This window comes from Sebastes fasciatus, chromosome 9, assembly GCF_043250625.1.
Source record: "Sebastes fasciatus isolate fSebFas1 chromosome 9, fSebFas1.pri, whole genome shotgun sequence".
In the NCBI taxonomy this organism is placed as follows: domain Eukaryota; kingdom Metazoa; phylum Chordata; class Actinopteri; order Perciformes; family Sebastidae; genus Sebastes; species Sebastes fasciatus.
In genome coordinates this window covers 17,531,318-17,551,725 of record NC_133803.1, presented here as the reverse complement: position 1 = coordinate 17,551,725, position 20,408 = coordinate 17,531,318, and the positions used below count along the sequence as shown (strand labels likewise).

Sequence of the window (20,408 nt, the reverse complement as noted above, 5' to 3'; positions counted from 1 at the left end):
GCACTGTATAATAAAGTCGTGTGTGCATACAAAAGTGATGTGGGATTTGGTGGCAGACAGCATCGCAAAAAGTACCAAATGACGTAATTTTGCATGCTCAAAATAGGACTGAAAAACCAACGCTTGCTTCTTGGTCAATGCACACTGCTTCCTTAAAGCCAAAATACACAAGAACGCTACGGCAAGCTTGGTTTATTCATGTCCTGCCAAGTCTTCCCAGCATACTCTGCTTCGGTAGTTGGCACAGGGTTGCGAGTGGGTTCAGTGCAGACACGGGTTCATTCCTGGGCAAGGCGGTAGGTTCCCGTGGATTAATAAATAATCACCTTAAGAAATCCCCCATTACAAGGTGGGTCTTGGAGTTTTAATCCATGCCTAACACCACATTAAGCCTTATTAGCTGTATAAATTTACCTGTATAGAAAAATAAGTCCTCGCTAAATATAAGTCACCAACAAATGCCATGTTGATTCCCCTCGGTCTGCTGAGGAAGCTCTGTGATGTTGTCATACATAGTAATTCTAATTAAATGTTATTGGAACCATTGCATAAGCCTTATAAATAGATTCTCTCTCTACATAGCGGTATATATTATTTCACTTGAATGATTTTCTTTAATGCATTTTGCTGAATGCAAATGTGAATGCAGAGCATTTGAAATCCCCTTTAATCAGCTGAGGGCCTCCACTGTGTCAAGGATTTCTCGTGCCCTGCTTTGGGGAAAATGCACACGTCTGACAGATGTGCTGCACGGTGTTTGTTCTGACATACTGTAGCTGTAGCTAGTGCAGAGATGATGAAACTCCAGCAAGCCCTCGAGGAAGCAGAACAGTGCAACTGCTCCGTCTACGGATGTGTTCTCTTCAAATGAATTATGCAGCGCAGATCCTCTTACTGATTTATTTATTTATTTATTTATTTCAATCTAGTTAGTTGGTTATTTATTTAGTTATTTTTGCTTAGAGAGTGGCACAGTTGGCAAGTTATACTATAGATTGATAACTGGTGAGTAATAAACATGCAGGTGTCTTTTTTATCGTGCATGAGGTGTAGAGATTTCTGTAATCTTTGATGCTACAAAGACTTCAGGTAAAAGGTGACATTCTCAACTGGCTGCCTCCCGATTGTCTCGCTCCTGTTAAATGGCTCCTGTTTTCTCATAGAAATATTCGTCTGCGCGCGGCGCCTCGGCTGCAGACGTGGGCGGATGACACTGTGCCACATGAGATGCCTGCCTCATATGTCAAGGAGATAAGAGAGGAACAAAAGTCACGATAAAGGTGAAAAGGCTCGGAGACCATTACTAGCTTGGCCACGCAAGATGACCCAGAGACTTTTAATCTGGGAGAAATCATTTCCTCGCTAAATGATATGAAGTGCAACACCAATACCGCAGAGAAAATAATTCACCCAGACTATCGATGGCTATTGAGGAAACATTACAGAGTGGAGCTCAAAGAAACGGCAGCTCTTTGATTTTACTAACAGGTTATTCATCTTATGCTGAATCAGCTCCCCCTCTCAGCCTTTATGCAGCAGACCCACCGTGGTCACTAATTACAGAGTGCCACAGATCATCAATTATTGATTTCCAAGTCAATGTGTTGTACATCTTCATTTTTGTAATTATAGTTATTAGAAGATGTTTTTATGTTAATGTTTTTCCCAGAGATGATAGTTAAAGATATGTAACAGATGCAGGCACATATGTTTTAGCTTTAATGCATTTGTATCCTGTGACAGTAGACATGAAGCAGCCGTATGGAGCCTTATATTACTCTGCTTTTTAATTCCCCACAAGCACATGTCAGTGAAGTCATTCTTAGACATGTGATCCTTATGCCGGAAGTCGGATGAAACCAGAGAACGACTTTGGTGTCAACATGATGTTCACTTGTTGAGGACGGTTTCTCAGTAAATAGACTCTCCTCCAGTTATACAGCAGAGATGGCTATTTGTAAAATAATACGAGTCTATATCTCAAAAGTCCCAACTGCTGTCACATCACATTCGTCAGCTGTCATCACTTCAGATCATGTGATAGCACACAGTCCCAGATCAATGCACGTCTGTAATTGTAGTGCAGGCACACTTTTTGGTTCTTCACTTCACGTCAAAAAAATGTGAAACAATGTAGCGAACATCAACAACAGCTGCCTGTTTAAAGTGGCACGGATATAATCTGTCAAAACGGTCTGTCTTGTCTTTGCTTGGCAACTGGACTTGTCCATGTTTCCAAAGAAGAGGGAGGTAATTGCCTTCTTTTGGAATTGATAGTGGTGTTTACATTTTCCATTCAAGCCCTGTGCTGAATGACGGAGACAGCTGTCTATAAGTCCTGACAAAAGTCACAGGCATATTTTACTCCGTATTTTTTGCTCCTTCACCCTTGTGCTCAAAGGTCGTCAGTCCACTTGGATGCTTAGACTAGTGGTCAAATGTTTGCTCCCACACCAGGGAACAACTATATCATATTTCTAGGGCTGTCAATCAAACAAAATATTTAATAGCTATTAATTGCATGATTGTCCATAGTTAATCATGATTAATTGCAAAAAGCACATATTTTTTATCTGTTCAAAATGTAACAAAAAGGGAGATTTATCAAGAATTTAATACTCTTATCAACATGGGAGTGGGTAAATATGCTTGCTTTATACAAATGTATGTATATATTTATTACCGGATATCAATTAACAACACAGAACTGATAAACATTGTCCAGAAACCCTCACAGGTACTGCATTTAGTATAAAAAATATGCTCAAATCATAACGTGGCAAACTGCAGCCCAACAGGCAACAACAGCTGTCAGTATGTCAGTGTGCTGACTTGACTATGACTTGCCCCAAACTGCATGTGATTATCATAAAGTGGACATGTCTGTAAAGGAAAGACTTGTGGGTACCCATAGAAACCAATTTCTTTCATGTATCTTGAGGTCAGAGGTCAAGATACCCGTTTGAAAATGGCCATGCCAGTTTATCCTCGCCAAAATGTAGCATTAGTTTGGGGCGTTATTTAACCTCCTTCCCAACAAGCTAGTATGACATGGTTGGTACCAGCTTTAAAACTGAGCCCGCTCCATCCCCCGAAAGATCGATTGCGTTAATGCGTTAAAGAAATAAGTGGTGTTAATACAAATTTGCATTAACATTTTATTATTGCGTTAACTTTGACAGCCCTAAATATTTCACTTTTGGTCACTTTCAAGGCACATATGCGTGTGCTTGACTTAACCATGTTTAAATATGTACATGTGTGTGGACAATATCGCCATGGAGCGAGGAATCCTTCTAACAGGGCACCAATATCCTGCTGGTGCTCTCTACTGGATGGTATAATGCAGGCATAACATTAGTGTCAGATTAGATACAATAACATTCATCTACTTTAAAACTGAATCTATGTATACTCATTGCACAATAGCATTTGTCATTTAACCTAATTTGGTTTGAAAAAGCATGCCGCTCTCTGAAAACCAAATGCATCGCTGTAACTGCAATTTCGCTGCCTCTCCTCTATACAGGGCCAAGCAAATGTTGTTTTGAGATAATTGAGCCACTACAGTATATATAATATCCATATTATATCTGATGGACTTGGCTCAGGTTCATTTGGATCTGCCTGTGTGTCTGCAGGGACCAAAGCGGGCAGTGACAGTGATAGGGAAGGAGTTATGGTTCGGCGTGCAGGGACCGGAACATTTGGCAGCGGTTTCCTGCTCCATAGGTGCAGGCAGACACGCACAGCGATGCAACTGTAACAGACTATTGACCTCTACCAGAGCACCTGCAGGGCGAGATTATTAAGTAACGAGTCCCTGGTGAGAATACCAGCCTTACTGCCAGAAGTTCTCCATGGGAGGCTGCCGCTGATTTGGGTGATGCAGTAAATGCATGAAAATTACAGCGGCGATTTGACTGGAGCTTTTTGTTGTCCAGCTCAGTGCACAGCTATAATGAAACGGTAAATACATTTTCTCCCAACTGCCTTCAGTCACATTTGATCTGATAAGCCACTGATCTGTTTTTATCTTGTATATACATTCATACATTTTGCATTGAAGATGAGAAATTATAAATCGTGGCTAAATTGAGGCAACTGTTTCTTGCAGGAATGTGTCACCTTGACACATATAACATATATTTATTGTAATTTTGTGGTACTTTTTAGAAAGCAATTTAAGAATCATTACAAACTGGAGTGAAATACAGTATATCCCATACATTCACATTTATACCTGTTAAATTCAGTCAATTTAACATATACTACTAAACACGCACACATAGCACCTGTGAAACAATATATTTAACCATTGGGACACACTTGGTGACCATGTTGATGGCGTGCATCTTTAAAGCAGTGTTTAAATACAGTAGCGTGATGCAGATATGTAGTTACAGTTTTGGCCCGACCCGTTGAAGCTCAATGGCAAAGTAACACGTAGAGAAGAATTTACAGGTCAGCAGGGCTCACAGCTGAGACTTTATGGTGAGATTTACACCCTGTGCGATTTTTACAAGCAGGGGGGAGGATTCGTTAACCCTTCGTGGAACAAAAGGGAATAGGTTATTCTTCCACCTCTCTGTCTAAATCCACGTTGAGGAAATCCAGGGAGCCGCGCTTTTGACACCTGCATTACACCAGGAGGTGGCACGTTTGCCCAGTGCACAAGGCAATTAATCTTGTCAATGTAATGTGCATTGGGACGGAGGATGAAACAAAGATTTGACCTGATTGGCTATGAAAAGGTCTCACATTTGGGCCCAGTTGGGGAATGAGGAGGGTTACAAGGGGGAAGCGTTTGGCACATGCAAGGACAGATGCACAGAGCTTTGATTTATCTGTCTGACTCTCGTCATTCCCAGAGAGCCCCGGTATGGCTACATCCATGGGTGTCCAGAATAAACACACATTAATTGGCCAATTAATTACAGGGACGAATACAGGGGGCAGGACTTTGAGAGGGCCACTTTGATCGCACATTGTTCACTGGCTTTTATAGTCACTGCGTGTGTGTGTGTGTATATGTGTGAAAAGCTGATGTTCAACAAGGGGTAATGTAGGTCAACACATCCTCTGAGCATTGGATAGGCTTGCTATAGTTGGCCAGGGCACGGCCCTCATTCACACATCTACAACCTCACGACTTTCTCAGGAGACGGAGCCGCGCCACACAACAGGGACACTGCGAGTGATATGCGCGTCCTTGCTGCTCCAGTGTCAGAATTCATCAGGGCCGGGCATCCCCTTGGCCTGTGTCTAATACCTCGCCAACATTTTCAAATGCTGTTTCGGTGTCTGCCAGGTCATAGCAGCACTAATGGAGTGTCATGTGTCAGATGGGGTCGTCTGAACCGAATTCACTCGACTCATTCAGGTATGTCAGTGGACAAGAGGTGGCTGGCCTCGGTGACTGTTCTGGGTATGGTGGTCCAAGTCGCCGCCTCAGTCATCCAAACAATGGGATTTCTCTGGCTCCAAACAGTCTAGTAATATACAAAGACACCCCTCCTGGCATTTTAGGTCAGTTTAAAGGAGGAGACGGCGTTTGAGAAATGTATATACCTTTTTAAAAGGGCATTTTGGATCCGGGATGCTTGGATTGAAGCATGCCCCGAGTAAGCTCCGTCTATGTCTGCTGTTTCCTCGGCCAAAGGGGAGGGAGGAGGGCAGAAGGAGGCTGGTACGGGGAGGAGATGTAGCCCTGAACGCTGCAGAACAGTAGTGGGAGGCTGCATCACCGTTACATCCATATTTTTGATTCTTCACACTCTCATCCTGCCCGCAACCAATGTAGATACATTCATCTGTGTCCACTTTAATGGCATGCCAGGGAGCAGCGCATTTACAGTGGCCTGATATTACACAGACGGTTGTGTGTGGGACCTCAGTGTAATCTGTTATGAGCGTGGTGAGTGATATGAAGCATAAGACTCGCCGAGGGCTACACTACCCTGAGTGAGAGCCCTGTGGATCTTTGCACAGTGTATTCTCTCTGACCTCAAATATTTGGTTTGTAAAATGAACCAGAGTTTATTCAAAGTGGATTTTCAGCCTCTCCTATTCACTCGTTGGATAATGCATTAATGAAACACTCAGTATCGGTAAACATAGGACGGGAGCAATCTGCTCCGGATGAATAATACGGCCAAAAAGTCCAGATGAGACTGTGAAATTTCTAAGAGCCAAGACTAATAACAGCATCCATTAGGAGATGAGAACATTCGAGAGGCAACGCCGGCCTAGTGAAGAGCCAACGCAGTAGGCACCCAGCTCACATGGAAACATTCAGCTGATAGGTGGGAATTGAGCTCATAGTTTAATATAGATTTATCAGCTTCACCACATAAAAATGCAAATTCCGATAGTATCGTCAGCCCTCTTTCCTCTCCTTAGGAGTTGTTAAAATCAATGAGCTCTTAAAACTCATCCATGAAGACGTGGTGGAGACGTGGCTGTTGTAAAGAGCTGTTCCGAGGCTCCCTCGGGACCGCCTTGGCTTAGTTTTCACAGACATCCACTGTCTGCATTTCCTGTGTTTGCTTTTGACTCTAGTGTTTGCATAATGTGTGGCAGTGAAGATTTTGGTGTTGAAGTAGCTCTATAATGGTTATTTTACCCAATGATATGCTGCGTTCTATGACTGGGTACCCTTGTGATGCCACCTGTGTCCTCTTGTATTGTGTGGCAGTTGAAAAGAGGCATAATGCGGTGTGAAAATTATTGTCCCTCTCTCCTCACTCTCATACAGCTTCTTGCTCTCGTCTATTTCCTCCTTCTCTCATCGTTGTAAGCCCTCTACACAAAAAATCTCCTTTACGGTGTTCAGTGCCTAATTGCCAGACTGCCTAATTAGGGATGTTACCCAACACACATCATACATTCATGAATTGAGGACATCTATCCTCTCTCATAGAGAGCGTACAGTCTCCTCACTGGCTCTGTCTCCCACCGTGAACATTTGTGATGAAGCTAGTTTGCCATCTAGTGGCACATGTACAAATCAGCATTTGGTCACGTGGGAGCTACGATAGAGTCTCTGCATGTGAGGAAAGCCTTCATGGAAAGCTTCAGCCAAGAGCCTATAGGTGCAATCTTGGCCAGCTGAGCTGTGTCTTAAGTCGGCTGCAGTGTCAGCCATCTCTTTATACGTCCCTGAATATTTAGATGGCTGGGAGTTAAAGAGAGCATTGTGTGCCAGTCAGAATGGTGAAAAATGCTAAGCTGCATTTGAGCCCCTGCCAGGCAGCTGTCGGCTTTGCCGTTCTCTTCCTGCTCCGGCCGCTCCTCTTAACCCTCAGTAAACAACTGGAACAAATCCTATTTTATTGAGGCTTTTACCAAGTGCAAGGGATCTCTGCAAGCTCCAGTGCCCAGGCATTTTTCTGAGCTTGTGCAGTGTCCTAAAATGGCATCCAACGGGGGCAGTCAGTAGTAGGGTATTTGCACTGTCTGTCTCTAATTGGCTCCTTAATCAGAAGCAGGTGAAGCTGCGGTCTCCGCAGTGTGTTTTGTGACATTTCAAGCAAGCAGCATAATCAATATTTACCTCAGAGGCGTTGATAGCTGGTTTGACACAGTGAAAAGGGCTTTGGTGAGGATGCTGTCAACTGCAGCATATCGAGCTGCATAGTTGGTGTGAATTCACCGAATATTTGTCCCCTTCCTCAACTGATGCTCAGCTGATATTTGGAAGCTAACGCCCAGAAGCAGCTGGGCCGATAGTGTACATGTGGGGAAATATTATGAATGTACGTGAAGCTGAGAATGTGCATATTTGATAAAATAGAGAATCACAATGAACAAGTACACCATAGGTTTTTCATTTTTCTGCTTTTTATTCTGGGAAAAAAAAAAAACTTCCCCTGTCTGACACTGGAGTGTATGTGATGTTTATATTATTTCCCAACATATTACTTGATAGCTAACTATGGTGAAAGAGGTTTAAGAGATTGCTGCAGAAATCTTGGTATTTTAGAGATCCTTTGTGCATACTTGAAGCTGTTTTTCCGGTTCATTGTGCAAACTTTTAAATAAGAAATCAGAAAAATATTTGCAAGGGGAAAGGATGACATTTCAGAATTAATTACAGAATAAATTAGCTTTTGCTGGCAGTGTGAGTAATTATTTTTTATCTTCTCTGAATCTGGACACAATAAGTGTCCGAAGGGACTCTGGGTTTGACCGAAGGAATGAAGGGATCAAGTGCATCTGGTTGAAATGTTTCCGTCCTTTTTTCCCATCTTTCACAGGCCAGCGGCAGACAAGCATTTTCACTTGGGAATAAATATTGTGACAGGCTGTGTTATGTTGTGGCAAACTTTCTCTTACTTGTGTCTGTGTGTGCATGCATCATGTGCACATTTGTCTGTCTGGGTTTGTGTCTTTTTTGGGTGTGAATACACAAGTTCACACTTCTGGATGCCCATATGTATTTTTGGATGGGCCAAATCATGCTTTGAAGGGTGGTTTTTAGTTTTGTCTCTGGCCCCTCGCTGTTCTGCTTAAGTGCACCTTAACAACAATAACAGAAAAGTCCACACCATCGACTCTTTGTTCTGTGAATTGTTAAACAACATGAGGATATTATGAACGCGTATCACCTTCGCCGTTTCGTACACATTTGTTTACCGAGCAAATACGGCTGCCGCTCATAAGCTACACAGTCAGTTCCAGTTAAACGCAGTCCAGCAGTTAGACAAAAGGCTCAGGTGGCCTGAGTACATGTCCCCAGAGGGAGACAGGACTCGGATCAGGCAGAAAGAGTGGGAGTGGCATGCAAGTTTTTCAGTCAAGAAAAAGGTCATCTCTCCCATGAGCCACGGAGCAACATGGCAATAGGTAATGTCAGATAGTTTCCCCTTCAGGATATGAAACTTCTGTGTCACACGTGAGACAGGCAGAGGAAAGAAAAGCAGAACACCAAAGATTTCTGGTGATGAGTTGGTCAAGGTGTGCGGGGTGTAACCAGGTCAATATGGTCATATTTTGGCTCCTGCATAACAGTTTAAAATTTGGATGTCAAAGTGAAAACAGGATTGATTTATAATTTAGTAGAGAATGAATGTAAATAGGAAAAAAGGGATAGTCAATTTGTGAGTGCTCTAGTGGCCTGTATCTTTTTTTACTTAGAGAGGAAACAGCAAAAATCAAAGATATTGAAATTGGATAAAACCTGAAATGTTAAAATTAAGTTAAAATTGATTTACCCACCGATGTCTGTCCCTGCATATAAAAGGTAAGAGAAATTGTCATTCCCCTGTGCTGTGTGTCAGGTCTGAGATGGGTTCTGCTTATCTACTGACCCCTCTTGACAGGGGCATTTGTCAGGTGGATTATGTGGATTTTTGGTGCTATATCTGCTTTATTGCTAAAAACGCGACACATTCTGGCCTCTCCGTTTTACACCACTGTGTTATCCCAGTATGGGAAGTCAGACGGGGAATGTCTCAGAGAACATGTTGACATTTGGGATAAGGATTATGGAGTCATCATAAACGAGTGCCTCTGCTGTGTGTCACTGTCGCTGTTGACTTTGCTCTCGGATCGGGGCTTGTGTTGCAGGACTGAGCCGGGGCCCCATGTCCGTGCTTTTCCTTTTACACTTTACAACTCATAGCAGAGTTGAAGCCAGACGAGGCTGGGATCCGTGTGGATTAAGTCGGAAGTTGAAAATGCACTGTCAATCTACTGAGGCCTCCTTTTTACCCCGGCTCTAACGTGTACTCGCTGTAGCTTTAGTAGCACCGTTATTGAATTAGTAGCTAATGTAGAGTGCTTTTCACACGTCTCTTATATGGTTTGCAGGTTTTTAGAGTGGAACAGATAAATAGTGCTTGTGAATATGCGTCTGGTCTTGCCAGCCCATCTTTCATTTACTCAAGAAGCCAGTTCGTCTTTCAATCCGACTCTCTCTCTCTCTCTCTCTCTCTCTCTCTCTCTCTCTCTTCTCCTCTCCTCCACAATCCCTTCATCTTTCTCCTCCTCTTCCTCCCCTCCCTCTCATCCCTCGTTTCCTTCCTTTCCTTCCTCTATCTCTCCCTCCCTCTAATCTACTGCAATGACCTGAAGGAGGGCTTCACACTGCAGCGCTCAAATAATAATCAAGCACTAGGATGTTGTCAAATTTATAGGACACTGAGCGTTGCATAGCAACAGAGATTGCCAGGGTGATCCAACAGGCGCTGGAAGTTGGGTGAGGGAGAAACGGGGCGAGTGACAGGAGACAGGAGAAGGAAGGAGAGATGACAAGAAAAGCAGGAGAGGGGGATGAGATGAGAGAAATAGAGTTGTGATATTATACACAAAGGGAGAGATGGATGAGAGATGGAGAAACAGAAAAGGAAATGAGGAAGTTAAGGTTTGGCTTAGCTGAAAGATAAGATTCACAGACTTGTGTGCTTGCCACTCTGTTATAATTCAAGTTATAATTATCATCATGTTGACACATTCTACTATGGCATACATAGCTGGTGTTAGATTTAAAAGTGACTTTAGCATAGCAGAGCAGAATAGCCGTTTAACTAATGATCCATGTCCAACTGCAGGCTGCCGTTTTGCTCTCGCTAAAATCCTCGTACATCAAGAAAACATCTTTTTGTTTTGTTCTCACACATTTCTCATGTTTTTCACTTTGTCGTACATTTCTGCCTTTCTTTATTTTTTGAAGTCGAAATCATCAGATTCAGTTTCCAGTTCATCCTTGTTGCCTAGAGACTGCTTTGGACTGCAGTTTACCTCTGACTCTTCTGGTGTTGTGTCTACCTTTTTCACCAGGAAAATTGTAAAAGAAAAAAAAACAATAAGTCAAAACTACAATAAAGCTTTGTATACAGGTGCAGAAATCCTGCAATTTTGGAAATAAGCAGTTTTGATAAACATACGTATTCTAAAACTAGAAAACAATGGTCAACATAATTTGAATGCTTGTAACGTTGACAACAACATACTGGATTTTTTAAGCATGTAAAGTGAGTAAACAGTGAATACAGTGGTGCTACTTTAATGCTGTATGTCCTTCAGGAAAGCATGTTGCAAAAAGCTGAATATATGATTTGTTTTTGCCCTGATAGTTCTACAATGAAGGCAGGTAGATGTTGACATTGCTAATACTTTCTACTTATACAAATGGAAATACTGCTATCACAGTTTTTTTTTTAGCTAGTGCCCATAAGCTTTTATTGTCAACACACCAACAAACTGTTTTAAAGTAACTGAAGAAAAAAAAAATTCTAACATGACTGAACATGATTATAAAATGACCTCAATTCCAAATGTCAGCGTATCCCTTTGGTTACACGTTTACAAAAGTCTAGGAGGTCCAAACATGACATTTAGACTTGATCAAATCATTGAAATGGCATTAACACAGAATTCAACCCTGAGTGAATACTCTGAGACACTTCACACGCTTGCGTGCTAAAGGCTACACTGTTGAATCCGTGACTGTAGTATTACGGTGCTCATGGGCACTACGGCGGTTGCTGTTATCTTCATTATCTCAGTATTGCAGAGCCAGTGTGTCCCTTCAGAGGCAGTTATCTCACTGTGTCACTGGCAGGTGTTTCAGTTTGGAGAGTCAACTGAGTGCAAACGGTGATGACAGCTGTGCTCCGGACTAATTATTTCTTGTCACTGTGCACAGATTTGTTGGGGATGGCGTGCTAACCAGAGGTCTTCTGTACAGAGAAGTGTCAATCTAACCCCAAGGTCACCTGGCGTAGTCTTTTTAATGGATTGCTTTATAGTGAAAATGAGCCTTTGGTGTTTATGAATATTAAATGAATGAATATCTTATCAAAGAAGATGACATGGACTTCCGTCATAGGCCGAGTTTCTCTACAATCTCAGCTACACACATAGCTAATACTGAGAACATTCATGCCAATGAGGGTAGACTAAGGGTGGGTTCACACCTAAAGGTCCAGTACCTGAATCGAAACCAATGTGAGGATTGTACATTGTTTAAATTTTCCAACTGGTCCGGTCTGCATTCACAAAGGCAAAACTCAATTGGTCCAGAAACTATAAACAAAAGTCATGTGGTGGAAATGTTGTTCGGTTATTGGTCATACAGTTGGTGGGTAAAAAGACAACAAACCCCCTTCCAATTTCTACCTGGGTATCTTACATCATGCAGTTCCGTCAGCTTCTGTTTGTGTTGGTCTTGATCTGGAGTGCGTATCAACAGACTTTAGAGGGCATATAGAACATCTTGTAAGACAGCGGGTATTAAATAATTTAATAATGCAGTCAATTGAGAAATGTTCTCTTCAGCCCATATGTTCAGGAGGCATCTTGAGTCCAGGTTTATCCCCTGCCACTTGACATTTTGGTATACGCAAAATAGAACACGTAAATAGGCTACTGGTCCACCAAAACAGGAAAAGAAAACATTTCTTAACCAATGAAATTACACATAAAATGGTACCCTTCCTGTGATTGGTTCGAATGGTAATGACACCAGAAGTTAACCTCTCCAGAGTTCACTTGACAGCGGTCCGAGACGCTGGCACATGGGAGAATTTTCTGTTGGACTAAACTTTCTGCCTGAAAGGGTTTATTTTAACCCAAACCATGATTTTTTTTCCTAAATCTAACCAAGTAGGTTTGTTGCCTAAACCTAAGTAGATTTCTGACAGAAAGGGCTTTCTGGCAGAGAGCCCAGAGATCAAACTTCTCCCATGTGCGCCCGATACAAGCCCCCAGGAAGAGCACCGGGCTTTAAAGCCAGTTTTCGTAGTCAATCCGTGGAATTACAACTTCCGATGCCATTGGGCCCAAAACGACTTTTTCCCATTGACTTACACTGAGAAAGAGATGTCTGTAAATCAGCATGCATTTTCACGCAAATCAACTTATCAATATGAACACACAGAGTTATTTTCCTTCCTCCGTTAATGTGATTGAGACCGAGGCTGGTCCGTGGGCTGGGAAGCGGGGTTAAAGGAAACGCTAGTGTGCCTGCTCTATGTGGCAAATGGATGCGCAAGCAGTGCGGAACATCTGGGTAATTTTATACTCAGCAGTCGAGCCATTTTGGCTACACTGAGCAACTTTCATAGGAATGAATGGGGCCATGCCTGCAACGCTGTATTCAGTTATCTTTATACATCAATGGTCCGAGACCACCCCTTCGAGGCGGACCGGAAAGCATTTGTTTGGTCCTCACCAGAGTTTTAATCCGGCATTTTCACCAACCCAAACGAACAAAGGAGTAAACGCTCCAAGGTTCAGTTCAACCGGTGTGAACAAGGCTGGTTTTAATTAGAAACACTTCTCAGTATAATGAAATACGATTCAGCAGCACAACAAGCCGCAGCTTCCAAATGACCATAAAGTTGAACCAACACCTCTGTACATCTGTGTCAACAAAAACTGAACATTATGATCATCATAAAGGTATTTATCAAAGGGCCGTCGTATTACACTGCATTAGTTTTAGCTATGTGTACATAGTAAAGTAAAGTGAATATAAATCCAGTGTGACTATTGTATATGTCATAAAGGCAGTTATTCAAGATTAAAATATGTTAATATTTCCTTTATGTGAGCAGAATGTAGGATATAATTGCATTTTTTTGAAACAGTGGGAAATCTTTCTTAAAGGGTGGTCTCAGATGTGGAAATAAAGTCCGAAGCATAACCATAACACCTTATTAAGAACCATTTTATAAGCTGTAGGTAACTGCAAGTAAGCTTCAGGCCTAAGTTTGATAATGTGGAGTCTTCATTTAGTTCTTCTGACTTCATTCAAACAGAGATCTAGCGTACCACTGTTTGTTTTGAAGATAATATGCAAATACGTGGACACAAAATGATTATGCACTTTGGAGTTAAAAGAGGTTTAAGGGCAAATGTGGAGAAATAATTTTGAAAACTGCATAATTCATGTCCTGCTTGGAATAATAGCATATGAAATATTCATTAGCTAAATTACTTATCTATGTAATCTGCTTTTGTTGTGGAGTTCAGGGGAGAAAGGGCAGCGGAGGAAAGAACAAACCGTCTGAACCTTTTGCAAACGTAGCAATGATTCAATGTCAGCCTGTTCATTATCAGTGAAAGAGAAATAAATAACACCATCAACCCTCACCGAAACACTGTCTTTGTTTGTGAGAAATAGACCTTTTATACAAAAGTGATGTGTTTTGAATCTGCGTGAGCACTCACTGAATACTTTGGCTGCCACTTTGACTTCTCTTTTCCTGCCACAACCTCAATTACATTTAGAAAGGCTATACTAATGCAATGTAATGTCAGTTATTTTTAAGCAAAGGATTTTAAGGTGTAAAGGTGCTGTTCCCTCACGTCAACGCGGTCCGACGTCTTCAAGCTCTTCTCGACGCGGCGTTCATTCATGCTCACTTTAAAGCCCGTGTAGCCTCAAAGCTACATTAACACAGATGATCAAAAGGCGCTGGCCAAGCCTTTGTTGGCACATCAAACAGCATGAACAGAGGAAAGCATGCAATTCCCCAAAAAGGAAGCACACACTGGTTCCATTGTGTCATTATTAAGGTTAATATTTACTGTACTACACCTTGGCTTCTCCTGTTTTTCATTATTCCTGTAATCTGTGGACTACAAACAGAGAAACACACAGCATGTAAGCATGAGCGCACATGCAAACGGATGATTAAAAGCAATCGCTCTCAGTTCCTTTTGTTGTTTTTTTCTGCAGGCAAACGAACAAGTCAAATTCGACCCAGTTAATCAAAGTCTGCATACATGGAGTGTCAGAAGGAAAAGATTCGGGGGCGTTGCTTTGTGATAGTTTTCTTTCAGCAGCCAGTGATCCTTCCTTCTCCACAGATCTACACCACCACTAACTCGGTGGGGGAGAGGAGTGTTTTTGTGTCACCCATACTGACAAATACAGTAGGAGAGAGAGAGACAATGTTTCAATATAGCAATTATGTCAGATGATGAAACTCCTATTAGAAAGAGGTAATCATGTGTAGCCCGTAATACAGATATCTGCATTGTCTCTGCCGTTGATTACACTGCTGTACAGTGAATTGATACTGGCCAGAGTATTACCATCTCCTAATTGAGTTGATTTTACATCCGTCTTGTGTGTGTGTGTGTGTGTGTGTGTGTGTGTGTGTGTGTGTGTGTGTGTGTGTGTGTGTGTGTGTGTGTAAGCCAGCTAATTCCAGGCACTCCTTATAACACAGAGCCAGTGATGCTGTGCCAGTTTATAGGATAGCTGTAAGGATATCCACAGAGCTTTATCCTCTTTTCTCAAGAGGACATAAACCCTCTTGATGTAAATTATACCAACTTTGGTTTGGTTCGGATCGCATTACATCTCATTAAGATGTCAGCTTTTCAAGACTCGCAGACTTTCAAGCACGAAAGGCCTTTTTGCAATTCATAAATTGTCCAAAAAAAGCCATGGAACAAGCAAAAGTGGTTCAAAATGATCGCTTCCTTCTGACCTCGTTTTGCGATGCTGGACAGCACTGGCTGGCTCGGCCTGTTTGCTGCTGTGTCTGCTCCTTGGGTTGATTGATGCACAGAGGGACTCACACAGCTGGAAAGGAGGCAGTAAACCAGAGGAGGGAACAAAGACTAGTGGGCCACACGGGGTGCAGCAATTAAGCTGTTTTCTTGTTGTTAATTAAAAGCAAATTAGAGACTGTGAGTTGCTGTCTAGCCTTAATTGCTGGCAGCATGTATGCCCAGCCACACCTGTTGTTGCATCTCCACTCACTCATTTAAAAAAAAATTTCTTCTTCTTGTGTCTTCCTTAGGGACGGAGAGGAAAGACTGGGGAGCTTGGACTCAGAGGCCTGCCTGTAAGTGATATACAGTAACACACACATACACACATTTGTACAGAAATTATGCTTTTTGATTTCAGGGAAAGAGATTAACTCCTTCAAAATCTGCTGTACTACAATATAAAAACAACTAGACATACTATATATTTTGGTTTTATGGATTTTTTTAAAAAGTCTGACACGGCACAAAAAACAACAATGCATCAAAATCAATGTTTTTGCTAATCATTGACATATCCTAGACTCTGATAATCCACTCCAAAAAATGTTCCCCTACCATTTAGTATATGGAAATGTATTAATATTTATTTTTTATTTTTAAAAAAACAGTGGCATTATGTAAACAAACTGGGTTAAAATTCGGGAAATGAATATATGGTAGTTATGATAAGGACTGATGTTAGTTAAAAGATTCAACTCAGTGAAAGTGGAAAATAATATTAATGTATAATAATTTTATGGTAGTTTTATGACGCGGACATTTTTCATCAGAGCAACTTTTTTAAAGTGATGCACAAGGGTTATGGGAAAAGAGATGAATTCTAGCAAAACCTGCTATATTACTATATAAAAACAACTAGACATACTATATATTTTGGTTTTATGCTCCATCTAATCATAAGAATTAATTGCCTTTTATACAGCACAAGTCTGCAGTGATTTAAAATGAAACAAAATGACAAAGCGTCAAAACTTTGCTCAGAAAGTACAATACTGCAGCACTTTGAACAGTACGTTATTTTCTGGCTTTTCTACCATTCAAAATCATTTTCGATTTAATTTATTCCTTAAAGGAACAGTGTGTAGGATTTGGCGACATTTAGTGGTGTGGTTGCAGATCGCAACCAACTTTGTACCGCTCTGCTCACTCCTCCCTTTCCAAGACTGCGGTAACGTGAGCCACCGAGTGGAAAACCGTGGTAACGCGGTTCACCTCACTCAGAGGTCATCCTTACCATAATAACACTACTTTAGGAGCAACAGAAGTCAGACGGCAGCTGGCGGTACCCTGATTTTGCACTCTGTAGCTCACGTTACCGCAGTTTCATAAGCCTACAGTGGCCTTCAGGTGACGCGCCCCGCACACAAACACACATGCGCTGATGGGCGCCGAAGAGCCGAACCAAACGTACCACACGCGTTTTACTGGTAGTAACGTCACTACCAGGCGGCACCTGCGACGGTTAAAACAAGAGAAAATATTTTTTTTAAGTCATGACGGTAGTCGCATAAACCATTCAATATTTTATAATTTAATGACTATTTGACACATTGAAAATCATGACCCATCCCTAGCCCTCACTACAGCCAGTGTTTGGTTTGTCAGTTCTGGGCTACTGTAGAATCATGGCAAAGGAACATGGTGGACTCTGTGAAGAGGATTAGCTCCCTATGTAGGTATGAAGGGCTCATTCTAAGCTTACAAAAACACGACAGCTCTTAGTTTCAGGTGATTATACACTTTTATTTGATCAAGAATTACCTGAGATTGTCAATGTCTATATTAATTGAGACCTGGCTAAAATCGGACACATTACAAAAGTTGCAAAGTGATCATAATTATAAAAGCATGTTAGAGCAAACAGTCAATCAGTACAACAGACGTGCAATACAAAGTCAAGCTTAAAAAGAGCAATTACACTCTTCACAGTGAGACATCTCTGTAAACTTTGTGCATTAATTCCATGCTTAGTCTGTATTGATCTATTCAAAATCTCCTCCCATTCTCCCGTACTGCTGCAAGCAGGCTAAATTATTAGCACAAAACCACAAGAGGTGTATTAAGGTAGCTCTTGAGAATGCTTGTATTGATGAGCAGGACAAGTCTGCCTATAAGGCCCGTTGACTCCTTGAGTTATGGTGTTTTCCTCAGGCGTCCAAACTAATCCCAGACACTGTTTGTGTGTTTGTGTAGTGACCCACTGAGCAAAGGGCACAAACACCATGATGTGTTAAAGGGGACAGCCTGTCAGGCTCTTAACTGCTCTGATGTCAGGACAAACAGGAGTGTTTAGGCATCATGTAGCTCTGAAGCTTTGGGTGTCCAATTATTTTCATGCACTATCGCCTTAATTACACTCTTGATCAGGACATAGGGTTCGTCTTACTTTATTTCATCGAGAAATCCAGAAAGATTCTGTTCTGCTTCTATCACCGTTATGCTCAATAGGTTCAATTATCTTTAGTAAAATTGAGCCACTCACTGCTAAACCTCTCCTGCGTGACTGAATGTATCCCCTGCCTCCTTAATAACTCATAAAGTTGTAGGACACAAAGTCGTAGGACAAAAGAAAGACACGACGGAGAAGGTGTGACATTTCTAAATGGCAGTGTCCTGATGATACCCTTAGCATGTGCCAGCTTTTGCCTTCATCCCCTGGTATTGGCATTTATGAGTCACCTGTTTTGCTGAGGTGGATCTCAGGGGCAAAATCATCTATTCAAAACACACACCAGCAGGGCATCACTCTTCCTTGTCCATTGGCAGCAGGACAGCGCTCGCAGTCGAGGGGGCATGCGGTCACTTTTAAGTCAAATTAGCATCGCGTGGCAACAGGGAGAGTCTGTGAAAGGCACGCACAAAGACACACTCAAAGATAATCTAGAGACCGCTGGGGGCCAGCCACGTATTTATGACATTAGTGCAAAAGGTTAGAAACTATAATACAACAGACCCTTTGCTGTAAATCTGAATATTTTTTAAGAAAACATGCCACTTTAAATAAAGGTTAGGAAAGGCGCAGGATGCTGAAAGAGCAATGATGAAAAATAAATTGTCTTTTTGTGACACAAAATCCTTTTCTCCGTGTGAAAAGACTGTTTCATCGCTTGTAATTGCAGGGTCCCCCAGGAACGCCGGAAGGTGCAAGTGTCAAGGTGTCATTCAAAACATTGTTCATCACAAAACAAAGTACTGACATGTGGCATTTAAAGTAGATTTGAGCTGTCTCCCCGTTTGATAAACTGGCCCTTACCTGCACTTCCAGCAAGGGTGAATTGTCAAGATGACTGAGCAGTGTTCATTGTAGCAGTCCTCCAAACAGGCGAGGAGTTTAATCATCTGCGCTGTGTTGTCTGTATAAAGACGTACCGTGTGTAACTAAGCAGCCGGCCCAGACAAGGCAGACGTATGTGTGACCAGACGTCTGTCCTTGACTGACATTTTTTGGTGTTTGCAGTTTAGGAACGAATCTTTCTCTCGTCGGAAATGGCACCTTTCAGTCAATTGTAGCCTATCTGCTGTGCAAGTTAAATAGCTGTTCCCACCCTGCGCCTCCTGCAGCGCAGCACAGCGTGACTCAGTGCTCACACTCCAAACAGACAGATGGCCATTACATACAGTGCTTTTGCAAAAAGGGTCTGCAATCATTTTCATGAAGCCCAGGGGTGCTGTAGCTCACCAGAGGCACATGAGATATGCGGTGTAAAAAACTCTCAGACATGGACCTCTACCAGGCCTCCTACTGTCTTTGTTGCTACCCGCTTCCTTCACAAACCCCACCCCCACTCAGCCCCCACCACCACCACCAACCCACCGGGCCTCCAGTGGCCCACTTGTGATCATGCTGAGAGTGAAAGCTATTGTGTAGTGGACAACCTCCTGACCGCAGCTGTTCATTTGATGTATAGGTGCGTCGTTTTGCTGGGGTGTCAGCCCAGGCCGCAGAGTTCCCCCTGCTCCCTCTGCCCAGAGGAAGGAGAAGTGTCAGCTGGCCAACCTTGAAAAAGAAAGTTGTCTGTATGAGGACACACTTATTATACCTCAAAACAAATGGGATAGCATTAGATATACCATAGGTGGAGGCACAATGGATAGTGGTTTCATTTGGATGAAGAACGACACAGTATTACCATGCCCTAGTAAGTCAAGCTTAAGAATATAAAGACAAACAGAGGTTACCTTGATTAGGTTTTCATGAGTTTTCCGTAATTGGCTGCTGAGTTGCAGTTTTATTATCTCACTTGAATCAGTCTCATATCATAAAATGAAGCTGTAAAACTCAAACCTTTACTGGGCAGAAAGGAAAATAGCTCTGAGATTGTGGGTCCAGCATATATTTTGCTGCTTTGCTTTCATAGGTTTGTTTAATAAATGTGAGACAAGTTTGAACACAGTGATGAAAATGTACATAAAGCTAATTCCATGTAACAGTAACAAATAATTATTGTTACATTGTTACATTATGGGTTAAAGTTTATACATTTTAAAGAAAGTAAACCTAAAGGCTCACTAGCCGTTCACATGTTCTTAATCCCTTTTTTGAAATATCACATTAGAAAAGCTGTATGGAAACGGCAAAATAAGATAAAACCTCCGCAATTGGGGGGAAACGTTTTTTTCGCTCGCTTGAGGTGTTTTTTTCCCTTGTCGGAAAAAAAAATTTGATGCGCTAAATGGATTATGGAAATGCCTTTGCCGAATAAATTCTGACATAGAAAACATATAACTCACATCTTGCTATGCTATCTCACGTCTTTTTGGATATTCCCATAACGTGCGAATGCTTGCCTTCATCTGCAGCATGAAACATGGTCAGTACTAGCTAACATGAAAGAACTATTAAAACTTGCACAATTGAAACAAATTCCTGAAGACCTCTCTCCATTTTTCAC

At 41.9% G+C, this 20,408-nt stretch overlaps 1 protein-coding gene across 1 annotated transcript in view; it reads left to right on the top strand.

The window, feature by feature from the left end:
* The window catches only part of LOC141774047 (uncharacterized), a 114,948-nt gene that overhangs the window by 44,962 nt on the left and 49,578 nt on the right, over positions 1–20,408 (top strand). The window contains exon 17 of the mRNA XM_074646355.1: positions 15,765–15,809. Within this exon, the coding sequence (XP_074502456.1) occupies positions 15,765–15,809 (45 nt within the window). The remainder of the gene's footprint in view (positions 1–15,764; positions 15,810–20,408) is intronic.